General features: G+C 37.7%; 1 protein-coding gene across 3 annotated transcripts in view; it reads left to right on the top strand.

Annotated features, from left to right (window-relative positions):
- Positions 1–21,341, top strand: part of ARHGAP15 (Rho GTPase activating protein 15) — an 806,341-nt gene that overhangs the window by 83,905 nt on the left and 701,095 nt on the right. Inside the window, exons 2-3 of one of the 3 annotated variants that reach the window (XM_045299417.1) lie at positions 15,019–15,148; positions 19,516–19,584. In XM_045299417.1, coding sequence (XP_045155352.1) covers positions 15,146–15,148; positions 19,516–19,584 — 72 coding nt within the window. In that variant the 5' untranslated portion in view covers positions 15,019–15,145. Of the gene's footprint in view, positions 1–12,249; positions 12,336–15,018; positions 15,149–19,515; positions 19,585–21,341 lie in introns of those variants that run through there. The other 2 variants (XM_045299427.1, XM_004703839.3) reach the window with 2 other exon arrangements.

Raw genomic sequence — 21,341 nt, 5'->3', positions numbered from 1 at the left:
CATACTACTTGATCCTTACTCCTAGAGTGTTTGTATTCTACCGTAGCTTTTTCCCTGTGCCCCTTTTGCACATAAAATTATTTTTGTTGCTACATCATAACTGTAATTTTGCTACTGTTATGAATCATTATGTAAATGTCTAATATGCAGCATGTATTTTCATGGTTAAAAGTTGAGCACAAAGCAGAGTGCTTAATCACACAAACAATGTGTAATTATATATTATGAAATATTTATGTCTAATGACTAAATGAAATTTTGTCTTGAGGCATGGTGTAGCATGGGTAACAGTCTTCACACCAGGTACTCATATGTGGGCATATCTGCAGGTGGGCAGACCGGCCTAGAGACGATAGAGGAGCGGTGTCTCAGTTCCTAGACCTAAGACCATCAGAAATAAGTGTTTTCTGATGGTCTTAAGGCAGCCCCTGTGAAAGGGTCATTCAACCTCCAAAGGGGTCGCGACCCACAGGTTGAGACCGCTGCTCTATATTCTCTCCTTGTATGTATGTGTTTATTAAAAGATTTCTGGTGGAACAGTACTTAACTGCTAGGCTCCTAACAAAAGACTGGCAGCTCAAATCTAACAGGTATCCCCCCACCCTCCCTAGTTTTATTGAGATATATGCCACATGCCATACAGTTCCATAGTTCAGTCATTTGTAGAAAGAGTTGTGTGAAGATATTCAGGCAATTCTACAACATCTTCTCCCCTCCTGTTTTCACGATATGCTCCTCATTTCCCTCCAACCTTCTTCTTCCCCTCATTTGCCAAGAATTTGCCAATTATTCTTCCTATACATTGACCCATCCTGTGCTTCATCCACTGGAAAACATGCCCTTCCTCCTCAAAACAGACCCAGCACAACAACAGCAACAAAAAAACAGCAAATATATATATATATATATATTTATATATTTATATTTATCTAATTTATTTATTTATAATCATTTTATTGGGGGTCATACAACTCTTATCAGAATCCACACATACATCAATTTTGTAAAGCACACTTACACATTCGTTGTCCTCATCATTCTCAAAACACTCCCTTCTGCTTGGGCTCCTGGAATCATCTCCTCATTTTTCTTTCTTTTTCCCCTACCTTCCATCCCCGCTTCCCCCTCCCTCGTGAACCCTTGATAATTTATAAATGATTATTTTATCATATCTTACACTGCCCGATGTCTTCCTTCACCCACTTTTCTGTTGTCCATCCCCCTGGGAGAAGGTTATATGTAGATCCTTGTAATCGGTTCCCCAATATGTATTTTTAAAATAAGAAAAAAACAAACCCAAATCACTGCCATCGAGTCAGTGCTGACTCATAGCAACCCCCTGTGACTTTCTAAGACTGTTAACTGTTTGAGAGTAGAAGGCCCAGTTCCCGCCCCCTGCACCCCACAAAATTGAAAAGACCAATGATAATATTAAAATAAACCAGAAGAAAAAAAACCCTGTTGAGAAAAAAGCAGGACATACTGAAAACTAGGATAAATCCAAAATGGGTCAAGAGGAGATACAATGACTAGGAGAGCTTATAGCCACATTATAACCTAATTCCATCTGCCATGATCAAGTTTACAGTAGTCTCTGATTGATAGCCAGGTTATTCACTGTGGTTGAACTGAGCAGAGGCTTAATCTACGTAACGTTCCTGCAGATAGATTTTTGGCTTCCACTCTCATCCACAGCCTTCTGCAATTGGGTCTTTACAATTTAAGCTCTGATACCTCTCCCTCCTTCAGATGTGGATTTTGTTATTTGTCATCCTGGGATCACACATGCTGGTGCATTTCTTCCTTGTGGACTTAGTTGTCTCAATTAGATGGCTTCTTGTTTGAATACAGGTCTTTAAGACCCCAGGAACTATTCTTTTTGATAGCTGGTCGCCACCAGCTTTCTTCACCATTCTTTCTTCGCCACGAGGGAGGTATCATGCATGACTTCAGCGATGTCTTCGTGGAGGCTGGTATTGAGCGTGGCCATGTCATAAAAACTAATTTTTCTTAGACTGGGGCTAGAATTAAGTGGAAACCCCAAATCCATTCACTTGTCTATGGATTGTGTGTGTCTCTGGTTTACTTTCTAGGCTTGGTTATCATTCTATGGCAAATAACATTATCAATCCTCCCCATGGGGTATAAGGTAGTTCTATTGATAGTGCCATTAATTTATCCAATGCCAGAAAATTTAACATATTGTTGAGAAAGGGCATGTATGCAAATATAAACAAGCTCTGGATGGCAACACATGAGCTATTGACTTGTATATATCAGACTCAAATGAGTGAGTTCTCCGATAGGTAGTAATACTGTAAGTAGTACTGCTTGGTTGTACAGTGTAGCTGTGAGCTAGAATTGACTCAATAGCAATGAACGCTCATTTGCTGTGATGAAGTTATTAGGTTTTTTCTATTGGAATGTGAAAGTATCTATGGTTTCTTCTACCTTATTTTAAATGATCTGCCTTCCCAATTAAAAAAAAATCTCTGGGGTTTGCCAGGGAGATGTTGAACTTTCCAGATTAATTTTAATCTCTTCTTTTCCACAATGCATCTCTTCAGAACATTCCCAGAGCTGTTGTCCTGGTTGGTAGGTGCCACTGAGCTGGTTCTGACCCATGGTGACTCCATGTACAACAGACTGGTACACGGTATAGTCCTGTGCCAGCCTCACCATTGCCATATTGTTGCGGCCACTCTGGGATAGTTATTTTTATTCTTCAAAATTTTTGTTGATTTAAAAGTATTTATACTTCTTTATATTTTTAATCTCTAAATGCTTTTCTTGTCTCCTTTGATTTCTATTGTGGTGAATCCATTATATTTTTCATCCTCTGATAAAATTATTAATCTTATTTAAAGCTTTCGTCTGAACTCTGTTTCCTGCTGATTTGTGGCTCATTTCATGTTTGCTTACTTTACTACCAATCTTTCCATTTGCAGCTTTCAGCAAAGATGATAGATGGCATATTATAAATCTAGAGGCTGATTTATTCAATGCATAGAGCTGTGTGCATAAAACATATCTGGCTATGTGTTGTGGGTTTATTTGTTAGGTACTATCCAGTATATTCTAACTAATATCAGAAACACTGCCCATCCCTCTGCCATGATTTAAGCCCATTCTTATAGTCCCTGTACCAACTCAGAACATTGAGGATCTTCCAATTTCTTAGCTGCTCCTCTACAAGAATATTGTCTTTCCAGGACTCTGGGTCCCCACTTCATTCTAGCCCCAATCCAAGAACAGTTAGTTCTTATGACAACATGGCTTGTTACTCACCTTCATGAAGAGATCACTGAAGATATGGTTTCTGCAGCAGAGTGTGATGAAGAAAGCAGATGGTACTTGGATACCAATTGGAATAATTTCTGGGGTCTTACAGGCTTGTATTCAAATAAGCAGCCATCTAAATGTGGTATCAACTGAGTCCACATCGAGGAAGCACACCAGCCTGTGTGATCCAAAGATGGCAATAACAACATCCAAATATGATGAAGGAAAAAGTGTCAGAGCTTAATGATGAATACCCAATTTATAGAAGGTTTTGGAGGACCATGGGAGCTCAAATTCCATCTGAAGAGTACCTAGTCAGATTAAGCCTTTGGCAGATCCCCTTTGGCCATAGTCATGGGGCACAAACAGCTGTGCTGTCAGACAGCTTGTTGTAAACTTGATTATGGAGGATGGGACTACAGTATAATATGATACCTGATCAGTTAACCTCCCACTTGAACCAACCTGAATCTGCCTTTGGTTTAAATATATCTGGCTTGTTCCATGGCAGAAATATTCTCTTAGGCTTATTTAATATTGCTGGTGGTCTTCTCTTTCTTATTCTTTATTTTGTTATTTTCTGTCTGTTTTGTGTTTTATTGTGTCTGTTAGATTTCTCAATTTATGAATCACAGGAGAAGCACAGAGACATTAACCAATTGAATGGTTTATCAGGGTGGGAGAGTTGGGGAGAAGGGAAGTTGGGGAACAGATAATGTGGGAGGGGGCAGGGTGCACTAAAACTGATTGTGATGAAGTGTATACAACTCTTTTTTAAAGGTGACAATTATGGAAGTGCCTGATATGTGAATGTTATATCAATAAGACTATTTTTAGCAACGTTGTCTTTCTCCAGAGACTCACTCCTTCGCTGCCATTGAGTTGGTGCCGGCTTATCTTTCTCCCACGCAAAATCCAGCACATAACCAGGGGTCTTAGTGTCCAGGGATTGATAGTCTCCAGGGATTGATATCTCCTAACAACATGTCCTAAGAACATGAGACAAAATCTTGGTATTCTTGCTTCCAAGGAGCATTATGTCTGTACTTCTTCCAAGAGAGATTTGTTCATACTCCTGATAGTTCATTATTCACCTAATACTTTTCATCAACACCATATTTCAGATGCATTGATTCTTCTAAATCTTTCTAGCTCCTGGTCCAGCTTTCACATGTATATGAGATGAGAGAAAATGCAAATGTTATAGGTCAGGTTGGCCATATTCTCCAAGGTAAAACCTTTCCTCTTTACTGGAGTCATTTTTTTGAAAAAAAATGCTGATTAGATTTTTAAATGCATAGATTTTTGTAAGCTCCTGTGACTTATCTGGAAAGCCTATACAAGGTGGCTGTGGTTCTCATTGCTAAATTGGTCAGTTTTTAATGTGGTAGTTTGCAGTCTCACATTCATCTCTGTTATCAGCAATGTCTGGTGTCCCTGAGTGTAGACTGTCGAGGTTGCCTAGTCTAAAGTCTCTTAGTTCATGAAGATCTGGAAGGAGTCACCTGTCTATGCACAAAAAATGACTAAATTTTAAGCCTTCTTGGGTGATGACTTTCAGCAATCCTTCCATTGTAGGCAGTTTTGACCTTGCTGTTCTTGGTAACTTGTATTACCAGGTAAGTAGCTTCTATGGTTTTCCTACTGTACCCCTCAATCCTCCATGGAGGCAAACACTAAGATTTTCATTTTTTCTACATTCGAGTCATAACATTTTCATCTTGAGATATCATAGTTTGATTATATTCTCATTCCCTGTGTCTCTATATGGAGAAGAGGTCCTTATTCTTTTAATGTTATTTTAACGAAATAATCGTAGAGAAGGAGCCCTGCTGGTGAAGTGGGTTACAAGTTGGGCTGCTAACCAAAAGATCAGCAGTTCAAAACCACCAGCTGCTCCATGGAGGAAAAGGAGGTTTTCAACTCCCATAAGAATCTGCAGTCTTGGTAACTCACAAGGGCAGTTCTACTCTGTCCTATAGTGTCACTATACATGAGAATAAAGATTATTTTTAATAGCAGAGGTTAAGATATGTAGTTAATCCCTCATGTTCAACTAGACATTCACCCTGGCATCTTCACTCCAACCAGTCTAATATAGAGATCAGACAGTGATATTCAATGATCACCTTCCAGTTCTAGAATTTACCAAGTAAAAATCCATGGTACAGTGTAGTAGTAAAACTCACTGGTAATTTAGTCTCTTTATCATCCTTATTTCCAAAACATTTACATTGGCTCTAGAGTCAGATAAAACTCCTTGCCATCAAGTCAAGTCTGACTAATGGTGACCACATAGGACAACATAGAACAAAATCCCCTTGGGTGTCTGAAGTCTAATATTTACAGGAAAGGATAACCTCATCTTTCTCTCCATAGAAGCTAGGGGGCGGGTGTTGGTATGGGCCACCTTGCCGTCCACAGTCCAATGTGTAACCCACCATAGCACCAGGGCTCCGATTATGTATGTTTCCACCCTATCTTTGTAACTTACTACCTGACTAATTTCAGAAGATCGATTTCTTTCAAAACTGGATGTAAATGATTTAATTGACTTGACTATTAACTGTGAAATGGTGAGTTGACCATAGTTAAGTTTAGATGATGAGACTTTGGGATCATCATCTAAACTTAATTTGGGACTTGGAAATCTTAGGCAGGGATGATGTATTTTGTACATTAGAGGGGTATGAATAATTGCTTGTCAGATATTAGACAGTAAAGTGCATAATCCAAGGCCTCCCAGATTCCTACCTACTATTTGTACACTCTGTATACCCCCATCTCCCGAGTGTTAAAACATTTTTAATAAAATACTTTAAAGGGGGCATAGAAAACGGTGGTAGGATTTATTTTAAGGAAACAAATCATTTTGAAAGTATGTTCAGAAGCAATAAAATTTTTTAAAGACACATAGACATAATTTTAATGACCCATTTCTAGAAAGTAGTTTTCCATTTATAATAAACAAGCACTATGTAAAAGAAGATTGCAATAATGAAGGCTTATCAGATGCTGGGCAGTGTTCTTAGCTTTATATGTATTAGTTTCCTTATTTCTAATCATTATCCAATGAGATATAATTAATATACAATGATATATTTTAAAGTAGAGAAAAAAGTGGTGGTAGGAGATCAAGTTACTTGCTCAGCAATCAAATGATAATCCCAGGGAGAGGCTGGTGGTTTTGAACTATCAAACTTTATGCTTAGCAGCCCAACACATTACCCACTACATTACCAAGGCTTCTTATGTGATAGTAGAACTATCTAATATATAATCTATATAATAATATAATGTAAATTCGAAATTCAAAAAGATATATCTATATCTATTTTTGTATATTGTCCAGGCAGACTAGAGAAACAAATCCAGGGAGACTCATATGTGTATAAGAAAGAGGTTTATATACAAAACCAGTTGAATATTGAGAAAACATCCCAGCCCAGTCCACATTCAGTCCATAAATCTGATATTTGCCTATATTTCTGTTACCAATCTATAAGTTCCTCTTCAGACTCATGAAACACATGCAATGATGCCGAGTGCAGGATGATCACAGGCTAGTGGCTGGAAAGTCTTGTGGATCCAGTGTCTCCATGTGGCTCCTTCATCTCCAGGGCTCTAGCGAAGCTCCATGTATCTTGTCAGCTGCAATTTCTCACAGGAAGTGGGCATGTGTCGCTCCTCTAGCGAGCTGTTCATCTCCTTAGCGCCTCCAAATGAGATCATCAAGCTGTGACCTGATTGACAGGTGAAACTCCACCCCATTCACTCTTAAGTCTCAAATTGACAACAGATAATGTAACTACCACATACCTCAGCTTTCCCTCTAAAATGGCCTAAGCCCAAGCACCATATATTACATACATGCGGAAAATATAAAACTTGCATAGTTATTATGAATACAGATGTACAAAGAAGGTTTCATTTTGCAAATTTTGACATATCATAAGAAATGGGTGTTAAATACAGATAGTCTCTGATTTACAATGTATTCAAGTTACAAAAAAATCACCCTTACCACTGTCCACCTTTGCATTTTGTTCTCGTTTGCTTCATTTAATTTTATACCTCTTATTAGTAATATAACTGGCTAATATAATTTTAGATAGTCACTCATATATTAAAGTTTATGGTTTACTGTTCAAATGATTTTTATATTTATAAAGTTAATGTTAATTGTTATTGTTGCTAGGCGCCATTGAGTCAGTTCTGTCTCCTAAAGGCCCTATATACAACAGATCTAGACACTGGCCATATGGTGCCATCCTCAAATTGCTCTCATGGTTAAGTCCATTGTTGCGCCACTGTGTCAACACATCTTTTCAAGGGCCTTCCTCTCTTGCTACCCATCCACTTTACCAAGCATGGTTTCCTCCTCCAGAGACTGGTCTTTCCTGACAACTTGACCAAAGTATGTGAGACAAACTGTAAAATTATTGTCATATTCATAAAGTTATTGATTCTAAGCACTAATCATATTGAAAAGTAAAAAAAGAAAAGAAAAGGAGACATTTAACTTGCACCACAACTGACGACAGCAGTTAGAACAGAACTCTGTTGTATAGGGGGACTACCTAAATATGAGAAAGTATAGAAATACATCTATAAAAGGATGTAACTCCTATAACATCAAACATGTAGTCTGAATGCATTGATAATCATTGATTATTAGAATGTGAAAATTGGAAACAAATAACAAAGATCAGTAGCTAGCAAATAAGGCCTTGGTAATAGAAACAACATCAGATATCACATAACAAAATTTGCATGACCAATGCAGTCTCATGGTCAATAACAAACAGCAATAGCACACATGGACATCACCAAATGGAATACACAAGAAACAAATAGGATATGTGTATAAAATAAATAATTTAGAATCTCAATGTTATCAGTCAGAAAAAAAAGCCAGGGTCCAGCTGTGGAACAGACCATCAACTTGCTTATATGCAAGTTAAAGTTGACCTGAAGAAAATTAAGTTAATTAACTGGAGTCAAAGCATGAGCTTGAGTATATCACATATGAATCCAGAGAGTATAGCAAGGATAGAGCATCAATCACTAATGCCTTAAAACTAGACAAATTGTAAAATGACATCAAAGATATATCATATATGAATAAAGGTCACTGAAAAGATAGGAAGGAAAGAAAAGGCCAAACTAGACTCTGAAACTTGTCTTGAAGATAGACTAGCTAAAGCAAATGGAAGACATACTGGCATAAAGGTGTTCAGTGGACTTTAAAAGACAGCTCCAGGAGAAGACAGTAAGGTATTATAATGATGAAATGTGCAAAGACCTGGTGTTAAGAAGCCAAACAGGAAGAAGATACTTAGTATTTCTTAAGCTGAATGAACTAAAGAAAATAGGCAAGTCTTGAGTTGAAATATGTAAAGATTCTATGGAAAAAACATTGAACAATGCAAGGAGCATCAAAATAAAATGGTTGGAATACACAGAGTCATTACACCAGAAAGATTAGTGGAAATCCAACTATTTCAAGGTCAAGAACCAAGGGCATTTAAGGAAGAATCCCAAGCTATACTGAAGGCACTGGTAAATAATAGCTTCAGTAATTGATCTATACAATTGAAATGCTTTCAACAAACTAATGTAATGCTGGAAATGGAAATGCTAATTGTCAAACCAATTGGAATGTATCTATATGGCCTACTAAGTAGAAGAAACCCATGTTTGTGTTCTTTCCAAAGAAAAGTGTTTCAACAGAATGTGGAAATTATCTAACAGTATAGATAGCTTCATGTCAACTTGAAGTGTAGGGGTGGAGTCTAGTCTGTCAATCAGATCACAGCCTGATGGTGCCTCTTTGTGGGTGTGACATCCTCATAAGGATAGTCCTGCAAACTTCCCCCTCTTTCTCTGCCTTCATCTTCATGCTGAGCCACAGAGACCTGTGAGTGCCCTGGAGATGTATCCACCGCCATTGGATCCACAAGACTTTGCACCCACCAGCTAGTGATCTTTCTGCATTCCGCATCAATGCATGTGGCTTCAGGAGTCTGAAGAGGGAATTATAGACTAGTATAGGATTTATGGACTAGGATCAGACATGTGGACTGGACTGGGATGTTTTCTTGATATATAATGACTTCTTGATATAAAGCTCTTTCATACACATATAAGAGTGTCACTTGATTTGTTTCTCTAATCAACCCAGCATTACACAATTACACACAAATGAAATTTTGCTAAAGATATTTCAGAAATGGTTGCAGCTGTATATCAAAAGGGAACTGTCAGAAATTCAAGCCAGATCCAGAAAAAGACATGGATTAGTGACATCATTCCTGATTTATTGAATATGCAAAGGCATTTAACTTTAAGAATCAGTACAAATTAAGTATAACATTAAAAATGATGAGAATTATATAACACTTAATTGTGGTTTTATGGAACCTGCACAGAAATCAAGAGGTAGACATATGAACCGAACGAGGGAATGGGTTAAAAAAAGGTCTGAGTGGTATCATTTCACTATACTTATTCAATCTGTATAATGTGCAACTAATCTAAGAAGGTGGGCTATATGAAGAAGAAGACAATTAAAAACCTGTGATAATCAATATGACATAATCTGTTAAAAGCTAAGAGGACTTATAGCATGACTGATGAAGCTCTTCAGCCTTCAGTATGGATTACACCTCAGCATAAAATAAATAGACATTTTTACAAGTGAACCAATAAGCAGCATCATGATAAATGTAGAAAAGATTGGTGGTGTCGGGAAGTGCATTTTACTTGCATTGACACTCACTACCCCTGGAAGTAGCAGTCTAGAGGCAACGTGACTTATTGCACTGCGACAAGGGACCATTGTAAAGTTTTAAAGTACAAAAATGTGACTAAAGTGCTCTTGACCCAACCCATTGGTAATTTCAATCACCTCAAACGCATGGGAATGCTAGATAATTATGAATTATCTTTGAATTATGGTGTTGACAGAGGTCTGGAAAACTTCATCTGGTGTATTGTGCACATTGCCAGGAGGAACCAGTTCCCGGACATCATGCTTGGTAAAGTAGAGAGCCAGTGAGAAAGCAAGACCTGGAATGAAATTGATGCAGGGACAGTGGCGAGGGACTCAAACAGGCAAAACAATGAGCTCCAGTAGAGGAATGCGTGTGTGGATGGTGCAGGGCCGAGCATTGTTTCATTTTGTTGTGCAGGGAACCCATAGGATGACCATCTACTGGAGCAGACTTGATGGCACCCAACAACAATATTTGATTAGATTACGTAGTAATCCGATGAACTACTATTGGATGATTCTGTTTTCATCAGAAAATTCCCAAATAATTCCAAGTTCAGATTTTCACATTTTTTCTAACTATAGCCATTTACCTTCTCTTTGATTAATCTGCACTTACGCATACACTGAAACAAGTGGAACTAACTTCAAAGTCTTTCAGTAAAATGGGATGAAAGATCAGTCTTTTGTGAGAATATGCTGCCATTGAGAGTTCAAAAATAAAAGAAAAAGGCAGATTTGTCTCTGGTAAACCGTATGTTCTTGCATTTCTTATATCTAGAATCTCAGCTTGCCAGAAACATTCCCTATCAAAAGTCAGGCTTACTCATCAAGGTGTCCAAAGAAGTCTGATTTGATTATGGAAGATGTTGAGCCAGTCGTGACTTCAAAGACTAGACATTTCCACACTTTAGGAGCATCTGACAGCTCTATTCATGCCACAGTGTCACATTCCTTGGTTTTGGCCATTGGGTACTTATGCATTTTTGGCTAGGGAAGCAGAGAAGCCTAATTTGATTCTGGAGCCAAAAGTTTTTAGGCCCTGTTCCTTTGGAACTTGGACTCGACGATTTTGGCACTGTCTAAAGACTAGGACAGATCAAGTAGTCACACATAACTAACTGACTCAACAGAGCATAAGCAGCGAGAAAACTCGTGCCTGCACATTGGCTAACCATGCTCCCAGGCCTCCTGACAACGCCCTGGACTCAGTCACCCTTAAATAAACACAGGAGGCGACCAGGACTTGCACATCCCTCCAGGCACTGCTCTTTATTGTTGCCTGATTAGTTTGAGAGCCAGAGGCCAGGCTGCAGATGCAGCCATGACTGTTGTCCTGACTGCTGTCTGTCTGCTGTCTGCTAACAAGCATTCATATGCTTTGGATCATTAAAGTCACAACCTCCTATGCCAATCTCTTCCCCCTCCATGGGTCCGTTGGATAGTGGAAAGAGAAATGCTGTATCTGCTTTTTCTTTTCATCAGGCCCTCCACTCAGGTGTGAGCATCCCAATGTGCATCTTTGCCCTTCATGTGCATAGAAGCTGGATTTTCACTAAGCGTATTCTTTTTCTTGATTTGCTTTGTTTGCTGTTTTGTGTGTTTTTTCAATGCAAGGCAGGTGATTTGTGTGGAAGCGACAAGAGACAAAAAGAGGCTGTCAGTTAAGCTCGTTCCTGTGCCGTTGCTCTCTGTGAAAGTTCTGCTGTCCATATTCTTACATTCATGGAAATTTTCTTTTGACAGAGTCCAGGTGGTCAGGATTTTCACAATCTAACCCTCTTAAATATTAGAAATTATCCTTGGAGGATAGATTCTCCCTTTCTTATCTTATTTCTGCTAGCAGGTTGCCTACATTTATATTCCTTCCTCTACAAGGCTGCATATTCCCTTAGGTATAATCAAAGGTGGAGAAGTTTCTCTTTCGGAGATGGCACAGAGGACAGATATTATACAGAGAGAAAAAAATGTCACTTGTATTATGCAGGCTGCCCATCTAAACCCATCATTGCCTGGCACCTACACACTAAGGGCAAGGATCCAGCCAACTTGTGAGTGGGCACCATGCCATTTGAGCAGATGGGCCTGGAAGTCGGCAGCCAGTAGACCATGTATGTGCATCAACGGTGGGTGTTGGGGGCACGATTCCCAGAGGAGAATGTCCTAACAGCTGTCTGGCCTGAGACAACATGCTTACGACCAAGGAAAAGTGCCATCCTTCAATCCTGCTGAGTGGGATTAACCTTCAGAACTAAATCTGCTTTTTCGGCAGCATAAGGTGAGTTTGGGGTCTCTGAAAACCTCAAAGATAAATGAAGAAAGGAAAATGGAAAGATAAAAATGATTAGATCTTTACTAACAGTTTGAAGGGCTCACACTGAAATGGTTTGGATTGCGAATATGCTTATTTTAAACATTGAACCAAAGGTCTGTTAATTCTTGAAAGAGCCTTACAATGGCTACAAAACAAGTTTGCCTCCATCAGGCTTTTAGGAGTGAGCTTTCACTATAGACAGAGTATTTTCATTGAGAAAGTATATCTCCATCTTTGCCTTAAGAAATAATGATGCATCAGGACAAGTATAGGATAGAACTTTTATTCTTGGCCGGTAGCTTCATCAAACTTTACATATCATGAACTAAATTTTATATATTATAGATTGCATTTTTCAAAAAAGGGAAGGGAATTTGTATTCACTGATCGAACATGATCGGGAAGAAGTAAGAAGTAAGCCTTCTTCTTGGCAATGAAAGACACTTTAAGTTTGAGACCCGAACTGAAGGCTGATTCTAATTTGTTGAGGATTTCCAGGCTGTTAAACATCATGAAATTAGATAGAGGTGGTTTCTGCCCAACATACTCAAATAGTGATTTGACATTAATTCATTCCATTCAGTGAAAGTTAGGCAGACAATCTTAATAGCTCACACTCTCACTCTGTGTATTTTTCTGTTCTACCTTGTTCAGACGCATTGAAAGGCAGTGTGTGGGTATTCTATTCTATTCTCCAGAATCATTTTATTTAAAAATGCATTGTGGAGAAAATATAGATTTGGCTCTAGTAATCTAGATTGCCTCTTATTCATACCGACAGAATAAATGTCTCTGCTTTGGGAAGAAGAAGAAGAAGAAAACAATCAGTACTATTAAGCTGTTTTTCTTTCGAACTGTAGTAACAATAACTATGGATCCTACAAATTATATAGTTGTGGTTTTCTTATTTGGCCATGGAGTCAGCTTCAACTTTTAGCAACTTTATTTATCATTGAACAAAACATTGCCCAATCGTGTGCCATCTTCATGAACAATGGTATATTTCAGTCCATTTTTACAATGATCATATCAGTTCGTTGTTGTTGGTTTTTGCTGACCCTTTACGTTACCAAGCCTGATGTTCTTTCCTAGCCATTGATATTTTCCTGATCAGGTGTCCAAAGTAAGCAAGCCCAAGTCTCACCATCCTCTCTGCAAAGGAACGTTCAATGCTCATTTCTTAACTGGATTTGTTCATTCTTCTGGCAGTGTATTCAAAACCATTTAATACCTAGATATAATACTAGTGAGTAGTACTATTGTGGGTAGATATAATATCCATGTGTCTATATTCCTTTCTAGCTTCTTGTTTGTCATTTAGTAATTCATGGCTAAAAACAGGTGATCTTACAGAGAAAATAACCAAGGCAAACTAAGGACAAGGCAGAGCATTTTGCAGGAAAGAAATGGCAAATATTTTATTACTTGAACCTTTCTGTGTTTCAAGGTCCTGGGAGTTCTTATTCTAAGGCCATGTGCAAAAGCTGAAATGGTGGTGTGTACAGGTGCCGTGTGAATGTCACCTCTCAGTCTGAGCAAACACTTAGAAATATTGCCTAAAAGCATCTGAGGGAGAAATGAGAGAGGTGTAGGAAATTGTATTCATTAGTAAATAAGGAACTGTGCACTATAAGTAATTTCATGTGTGAAAGCAGGTCATCAGGCAGTCGGATTTTTGTTTTTTCTAAGGGGAGCACATGGATTTGGAATAAATAGATGGAGGAAGAATTGTAAGGCTTTAGAGTCATTCTAGCAAGTGTTTCCCGTGGGCTATCTGTGAGGTTGAAGCTGAATGTAGCTCGAATAGACTTACCCGGGACTGAGTGGCTCTTGACTGTTGCAAGTGAAATACACTGATTGACAAATATTCAACAAACTAAAAAAAAAAAACAACCAATTGCTGATAAACTCTAATGTGTTCTCAAAAAGGTTTGTAAATCACTTCCTTTCACTTTCTGCAGGAGATAAGAGAAAATAGTGTCAGAAAATATTTCTGACTGACAATACACAGCCAAATAAATGATACAATATAAGATTAAAATGTGTCATTTGCTTATAGATGCACACTCTAGTAGATGATATTGTGGAGAGAGGGAGAAAAGAATAAATGTTAAATAAGTTACTTGGACATTAATACAAAACAAATATAAAAGAATAATTGGGTTTTTTAAACTTGTGTAATTACTTCTCACTAACACCATAAAAAGAAATATTTAGCTCACAGTGGCCTGGGAGCCATGGATGAATTTTACATTCATTCACATTGAGGTTATGTTGAATGATTAATTTGCTTGATAAGATAAAATCCCTGATCTGAATGTTCTCTCCCCCCCAAAAAGCAGTTCTCTACCATTGCTATACAGTTAAAAATATCTGTCACTTTGGTTTATGTTCATTATTTCTAAACAACCAAATTCTTGTTTGTATTTAAATATCAAATATTGGCCAACTCTCTGTATTTGGAAAGTTCTTAAATTTCCTTAGTTTATTTCCTCATAATAGCTTTAAGCAAAAATAAAACTGTCAAAATAAATGAGAATTTGATGATAAGATTTGGCATAAACCAAAAATAAAATAAAATAAGTTCTTGAGAAGCGGTTAGAACAACAACTCAACCAGCTTTCTTTGTCTTCATCCACATATCCAGGGAGATTGGTAAAGAGAGGTACGCCTCAGAAACGTGCATGCCTGAGAAATTGTTGGAACAAGCTAATGCTTTTCGTCAAGTGATTTTATTTCAATGCTAAGCCACAAGATAAACCCTGTTATCAAAAATGGTAATCTATTTAAAGTCAGATCTATGTGGAATGTTTCATGTTTATGTATAACTTTCATAGTAGATCCTCCTACACATGGAAAATAATATGCCCAAATTCTGTTATTTTCATAGTGTGTAATATATCAAGTACTAATTCCACCCATCAGATTCTTATTCTGTAAGCTAATCTTTTAGTCCTTCTCTTTGGAAGAAAAGACATCTTGAAAATATAATCATGATGCACATTCTAATAAGAACAAAGAGGATCTTAACGGGACATATCCATTGTACATTCATATTTTTCCTTTAGCTCTGCCTCATTAGAAAATAAAAGTACCTGGAGAAAGTGGAGAGTGGGAAGAGAAGAGGGGAAGAGTGGTAGAGATAAGGAAAGAAGAACTCATAGGTTTGATATAGAAGCACTACAGTAATGCAGATTAATCAGATAATACATCCCAAAGATACAAATGCCAGAAATGTATTTCACATCTTTGTTATTGTTTTAGTGGAAGAACAGATTATTCCTTTTTATGGCACAGGAAAATACAGTAGACGGTTGGCATTATTTTAGAAACATACTTCACCCTTCCTGAACAAAGGAGGGGTACTTTTCTTTTTCTTTCTTTACTACCCAAAAGAAATTACCAACAATTGAAGAGTTTATTAAAAAAGTTTTGTTGCTTAAGATGCAAAACCCCATAACAGAAAAACATGAAAATACAACCACTTAACCTCAACAGGTATTGTTAAATGAGATTTTTAATAAAGAGGTTAGATAAATTGTTAAGGTCTTGTTTTGCTGAAATATTGAAACTAAACTGAAAAGTATCAATTCTTGAAAGCTTCAAATGGAAAGTTAAGAATGATATTGAAATTTCATAAATTAAGAATATAAGAATCAGCAAAATAATGAGTCTATGAATATTTACAAATTAGCAGGCTTACATCACATGTCCAGCCTGTTTAGAAGGAGGAAGTATGTTTTATTTAAGGATATTTCAAAATAAGAAAGAGAGCAAATGATAACAAAAGCATATTTTCAAGGCTTCCTTCGAAGAAACGCTTCCATAATTAGCAGGGAACAGTATTTATTAAAATCAGTTGTACCAAGCTATTTTAAAAATACTATTAGTGCTGTTTAGTTTTTCAAAATTGAGTAATTAATTACTGATTCTTATAAAAACTGAAAAATACATGAGATCAAATATTAAAACGCACAGTTGCCAGTTCTCTTAAACGTTATCTCCCAGCAATGTTCTGGACAGGAAGTATAGAGTTTAAAACTTTTGTGTGTTTGGTATTATGTTAGACACTTAAATTTCTGAAATTATTTTGAAAAGCTTTGGGCTGTCAAATACAAAGTTACTCTCTTTGCAACACTGGTATTAGAGATATTCCATAGTATCAACAAGCCAGTATATTTTGAGTACTGATCATTAGAAATTACTGACATATGAGTATAAGAAAATTTTCCATTTTAAAGTACATATTTCTAATATCCTAAGTAAAAGTTCTTTTCAAAATAATGATTTTGTAAATGTTCCATGAAATTTTGGAAAATTATCTGACAATAATTGTCAACTACTGATACATATTTAAGTAAGCTCTACGAAAGTTTCAGTCCATTGGTACTGGGGCTTTAGAAGAGCCTTTTTCTGTTTAAACACTTCTCAAAAGATTTTAACGAACACCAAATTTTCTATATAATTCTTATTTATATTTTAGATGGAAACCTCACTTGAATTATCTTAACTCTTTTGGACACTCAGGTGAGATAATTAAGCAATTTGGGACCCAGAATGTCCTAAATTCATAAGATTCAGCCAGCATAACCTTATTTGAGATGCCACATAATATTTCTGTACCGGATGCTTTCCTTGGAAGAGCATTAAAGCAAAAGACAGATGATAAAAGTTCTCTTTTTTCATCTTCTTCCTAACATGGTTGGACATGATAGATTGGCTAGCTTATTGATTTAGGAATGATTAGTAATATTACTTCCCCTAAAGGAATATTGAAATGATTCATAGAAGGTCTGAAATCTGATTTGGGCTGACTGTGTAAACGTGTACACATTTATAAGGTTGATTCTCTTTAATTCTATACCTTGGAAATATCCCCTCTATGCCCACCCCGAAAAACCCCCCTGTGGTCAAGTCATTTCCAACTCCTCGAAACACAAAACTCAAATTCACTGCCATGGAGTGTCTGACTTGTCATGACCTTGTAGGACAGGGTAGAACTGTGCCTGTGGGTTATCTAGAGTAACTCTTAAGGGGAGTATAAAGCCTGGGTTTTCTCTCAAGGAGGGGCTGATGGTTTTCAATGTGCTTTTAGTAAGTATCCCAATACATGCCAACTAAGCCACCAGGGTTCCAATTAATAGCAATCCTATATTTGGTTTCCAAGACTGTATATTTTGTAGGAGCAGTTAGCTTCAACTTTCTCCAACGGAGTTCCTGGCAGGTTTGAAGAGTCGGCCTTGCAGGTAGCAGTTCAACGCTTACCTGACAGTGCTAGGAGTGCTCTTTTATCTATAAACATAGGAAACATCAAGTGTGTAGTTCCCCCCAATGTACTGACTTCCTTTGTGGATACATGCACATCCCTGGGGAAGCATGAAAGGACTGAGGTCTGGGTTAGAATGCCACCCATGTCTTTCACTAGATACAGATTTTTTCAAGGATACTCGAACCTCTTTGTGCTTTTACATTAATTGTGTCACTATATACAAAACACGTAGAATAGTGCAAATAGTAAGAACTACTAATGGAACGTTAGCACAGAGTATCACCAGTATATCATTTCTCAATTAGAGTAATTCTTCACACCATCTACTCAGTAATTATCTTACAAAATAGGTATATGCCTAATAAGTGTTCTTTTTTTTTCCTTTTTCTTGGCATTAAAATTTGTTTCCCAGACGTCTGTCATTACCTACCTATGCTTGTGGGAACGTTTTCCCCTCATTTTATATACAGTGAACCCTCGCCACTTCGCGCTTCGACTTCCGCGGCTTCACTCTATCGCAGTTTTTGCGTAACAGCGCATGCTCTGTCATTACTGCCACTGATTGGCTCATACTGTACACGCTTGATGCCATAAATAATACAATAAATAATAAATGATAATTGTAACGTCCAAAATGTTTTACTGTATTTTCCCTTTTTCGTTTAATAAATTGGGTAATACGAGTGTAATGGTGACTAAAGGGTGTTTTTTCATGTCCTCTATGCTCTAACTACGAAAATATTTGATTTACAAATAAGGAATCCCACTCGCGGAATTTCATTTATCACAGTAGGGTCTAGAACCGATTAAGCGCAATAAATGAGGGTTCACTGTATCTCATATACCTTGCTAGATTATAGTATTAATGCATAAAACCCTGAAAGGAAAAGCAGCTGATATAAATTTGCTGATTTTTTTCCCCCGATAAACTACAAGGTTGTCTAAATAACAAATAAAATAAAGGCATACATATGCCCTGACAATATATGTACAACATACTATGAAATGAAATATTGTCTTCAAGGAAAACTTTCTTTCCGTGTGTGAAAGGAGTCAGAGAGCGGTTGCCCATTTTGCTCATTCAAATCATCTAGCAAACAACAATTAAGGTATGGACTTAGCCATTAAGGATTCGGAAGACTGACCCAACGAAATGGCCAGATTTCTAGTCATCAATATTGTAGATACAGTGACTTGATATTACTTCCTCTAATGTTTAAAGCTTCAGGAAGGTTGGCCAGCAACGTTTCAATGAAAAGAGACAAATCCACACAAAAAACTTCTTTCAACCGAGAACTTTTAAACCATGTATTTGAACATAAGCTATATATAGCATGATCAGCAGAGATTGTAAAGCATAGTATAATGAGTGGTAGGAGGAGGTCAGGATAATATTGCTGCTATTTGGTGCTATCAAGTGGGTTGTTCAAACTCTTTGAGACCATGGATACCACAAAAGGAAACTTTGCCCTGCCCATCTTCACGGTCCTTGCAGCTCGGAGTCCATTGCTGCAGCCGCTGTGTCATGCCATCTCAGGGACAGTCTTTCTCCCTTTGCTGATGCTCTGTTGTTCAAGCATGATGTCCTTCTCCAGGAACTGGTCCTTCCTGATAATGTATCTGAAGGAAGCCCGGAAAAGGCTTGCCTTCTAAGAAGCATTCTGGTTCGACTTCTTCCGAGGAAGCTTGGGCCATTCTCTGACAGTACCGGATATATTCAATAGTCTTCACCAGCCTTATAATTCGGATGTGTCAATTCTTCTTCAGGCTTTCTAATGATAAGCTTACTGAGTTTTAAAAGTTATTTTAATGCTAAATTCTGCTCTTTAAAATTGTATTATTAAAGAAAATATATCAAATTCTATATTTCTACAGATATCTCGGCACAGAAGAAATCACTCACAGCATGTCTTGAAAGACATCATCCCTCCATTAGAACAATTGGTAAGTAATCATTTCACTCCAATATTGCCTTACTTATCTAGAGCTACCAAACAAATTATCCACAACCTCAGTAGCTTAAAAAACAAACAAACATGCAGGTTTTATTGTTCCATGTTGCTGGCATTGCTTAGCAAGATCCTCTCCCTCAGTATCTCCTTAACGACTGTAGTCAAGGTATCAGCCTAACTGAGGTAATCACTGAGGGCTTGACTGCGGAAGGGATCTTCTTCCCAGCTTACTTACTTGAGTGTGGTCAGTACTGAGTTCTCGCAGATGCACACTGATGGCCAGACGCTCCCTTCTGTTATTAGCTGGATCTTTCTGAGAAGTTACTCCTTCAAGGTCCACCTGCCATGGCATCTTACTTCATTAACATGTGAGAGCTGAGAAGGCACTAGAATGACTCTAGCTAGCAAGCCCAAAGTCACAATCTTGTAATCTTGTAGGGAAATGACATCTCAAAACAAACAAACAAACAAACACACAGAAGAAAACTAGCAGCATTGAGCAGAATCCAGCCACTACATGCAACCCAAATACAAGGGTTACGCTTTGGCATAGTAAACAGGCCGAGGCAATTCTTGGGAACCGACAACAAATGCTGACACAAGGTATTTTGGTTGTTTGGTTAGTTCAGTGAAAATTAATAATTTCCTCTAAATTTCTGAGAAAAGGTTGTTGCGTTTTCCAACCCCCTTCACCTCCGATTGTTGCTGTATGCTTAGAGACAAATTAATGTCACAAAATGTACCTTTAGAGTCTAAATCCATTGCAATGGCTATGCATAAACTCACAGACAACACTTATGAATAAAGGTTTATTAAGAAATTAACAAGTTGTAAGGACAGTGAGAAATGCTCAGGGTAGTTGGTTACCAGGGCATAATACCAAGTTTCAGGTCTGCTAATAAGTGCCCAAAGGGGCACACCACTGTGCTGGGAACTTCCATCTGAAGGCATTCGAGTCATGCTACCAGGATTACCGAATCCTACTTTTCTAATTAAGTGCTCAGATGCCCCCCACTCCGCAAACCAGCCACAGGAGCACCCCTTTTAACTTGTTCTGCGGGATGGTAAGTCTGTCACTCTGTTCCATACTCTCCATCCTGGTTCTGCTGCTGCTCCTATGAAATTAGAGCTGTCATCTGGACCCAGAAAATTCCCTGCGTAGGCATCTTGGGTCTAGAGGACACACTCCACTCCTGGCTCTTGCTGGTACAGAGATCCCTCCTCGCATTGCACAGATGGATCATTTATACACGTCAGGATGGCACTCCAGGGACTCCCCGTCGTGATACCTGTCAGTATCTTCCCTACCTTCTTACCAGACCCATGCAGGGAAAGGTTATTGGGTGGGAATCAGAGGCTTTCTTAGAAAAACCACATTAAATACTTCACTGCCCCTGCACGTGATGATTAGAATAATGTTTAAGGCTAGAAATAAAGTAAATAATATGAATGAGTGGAATATTACAGATGTCAACAACACACAAGTGTCAACTTTTCTTATATATTTTGTATATGTTTATTTGCATAACCTCCTTTTTTCCATGATCACACAAGTTGTCCTGATTGCTATTTTCCACATTGGTCAACACATTTCCTCTACCTTCCATTTATAATAATAAATAATGATAAATTTCTCTTTCCTGCTATTCTATTTCTGATATCATTGCAGTTTTTCAGCTTCAGTGCCAAAAATAAGTATTTGCCAATCAGTTTCTTTATTTTCTTTTACTTCACCTGTTTTAAGTCCCC

Source organism: Echinops telfairi, unplaced genomic scaffold, assembly GCF_000313985.2.
Source record: "Echinops telfairi isolate 266 unplaced genomic scaffold, ASM31398v2 ScPeMD7_4;HRSCAF=17, whole genome shotgun sequence".
Taxonomy (NCBI): Eukaryota; Metazoa; Chordata; class Mammalia; order Afrosoricida; family Tenrecidae; genus Echinops; species Echinops telfairi.
Note: the sequence above shows the minus strand (reverse complement) of the source record. Positions and strands in the feature narration are given on the sequence as shown.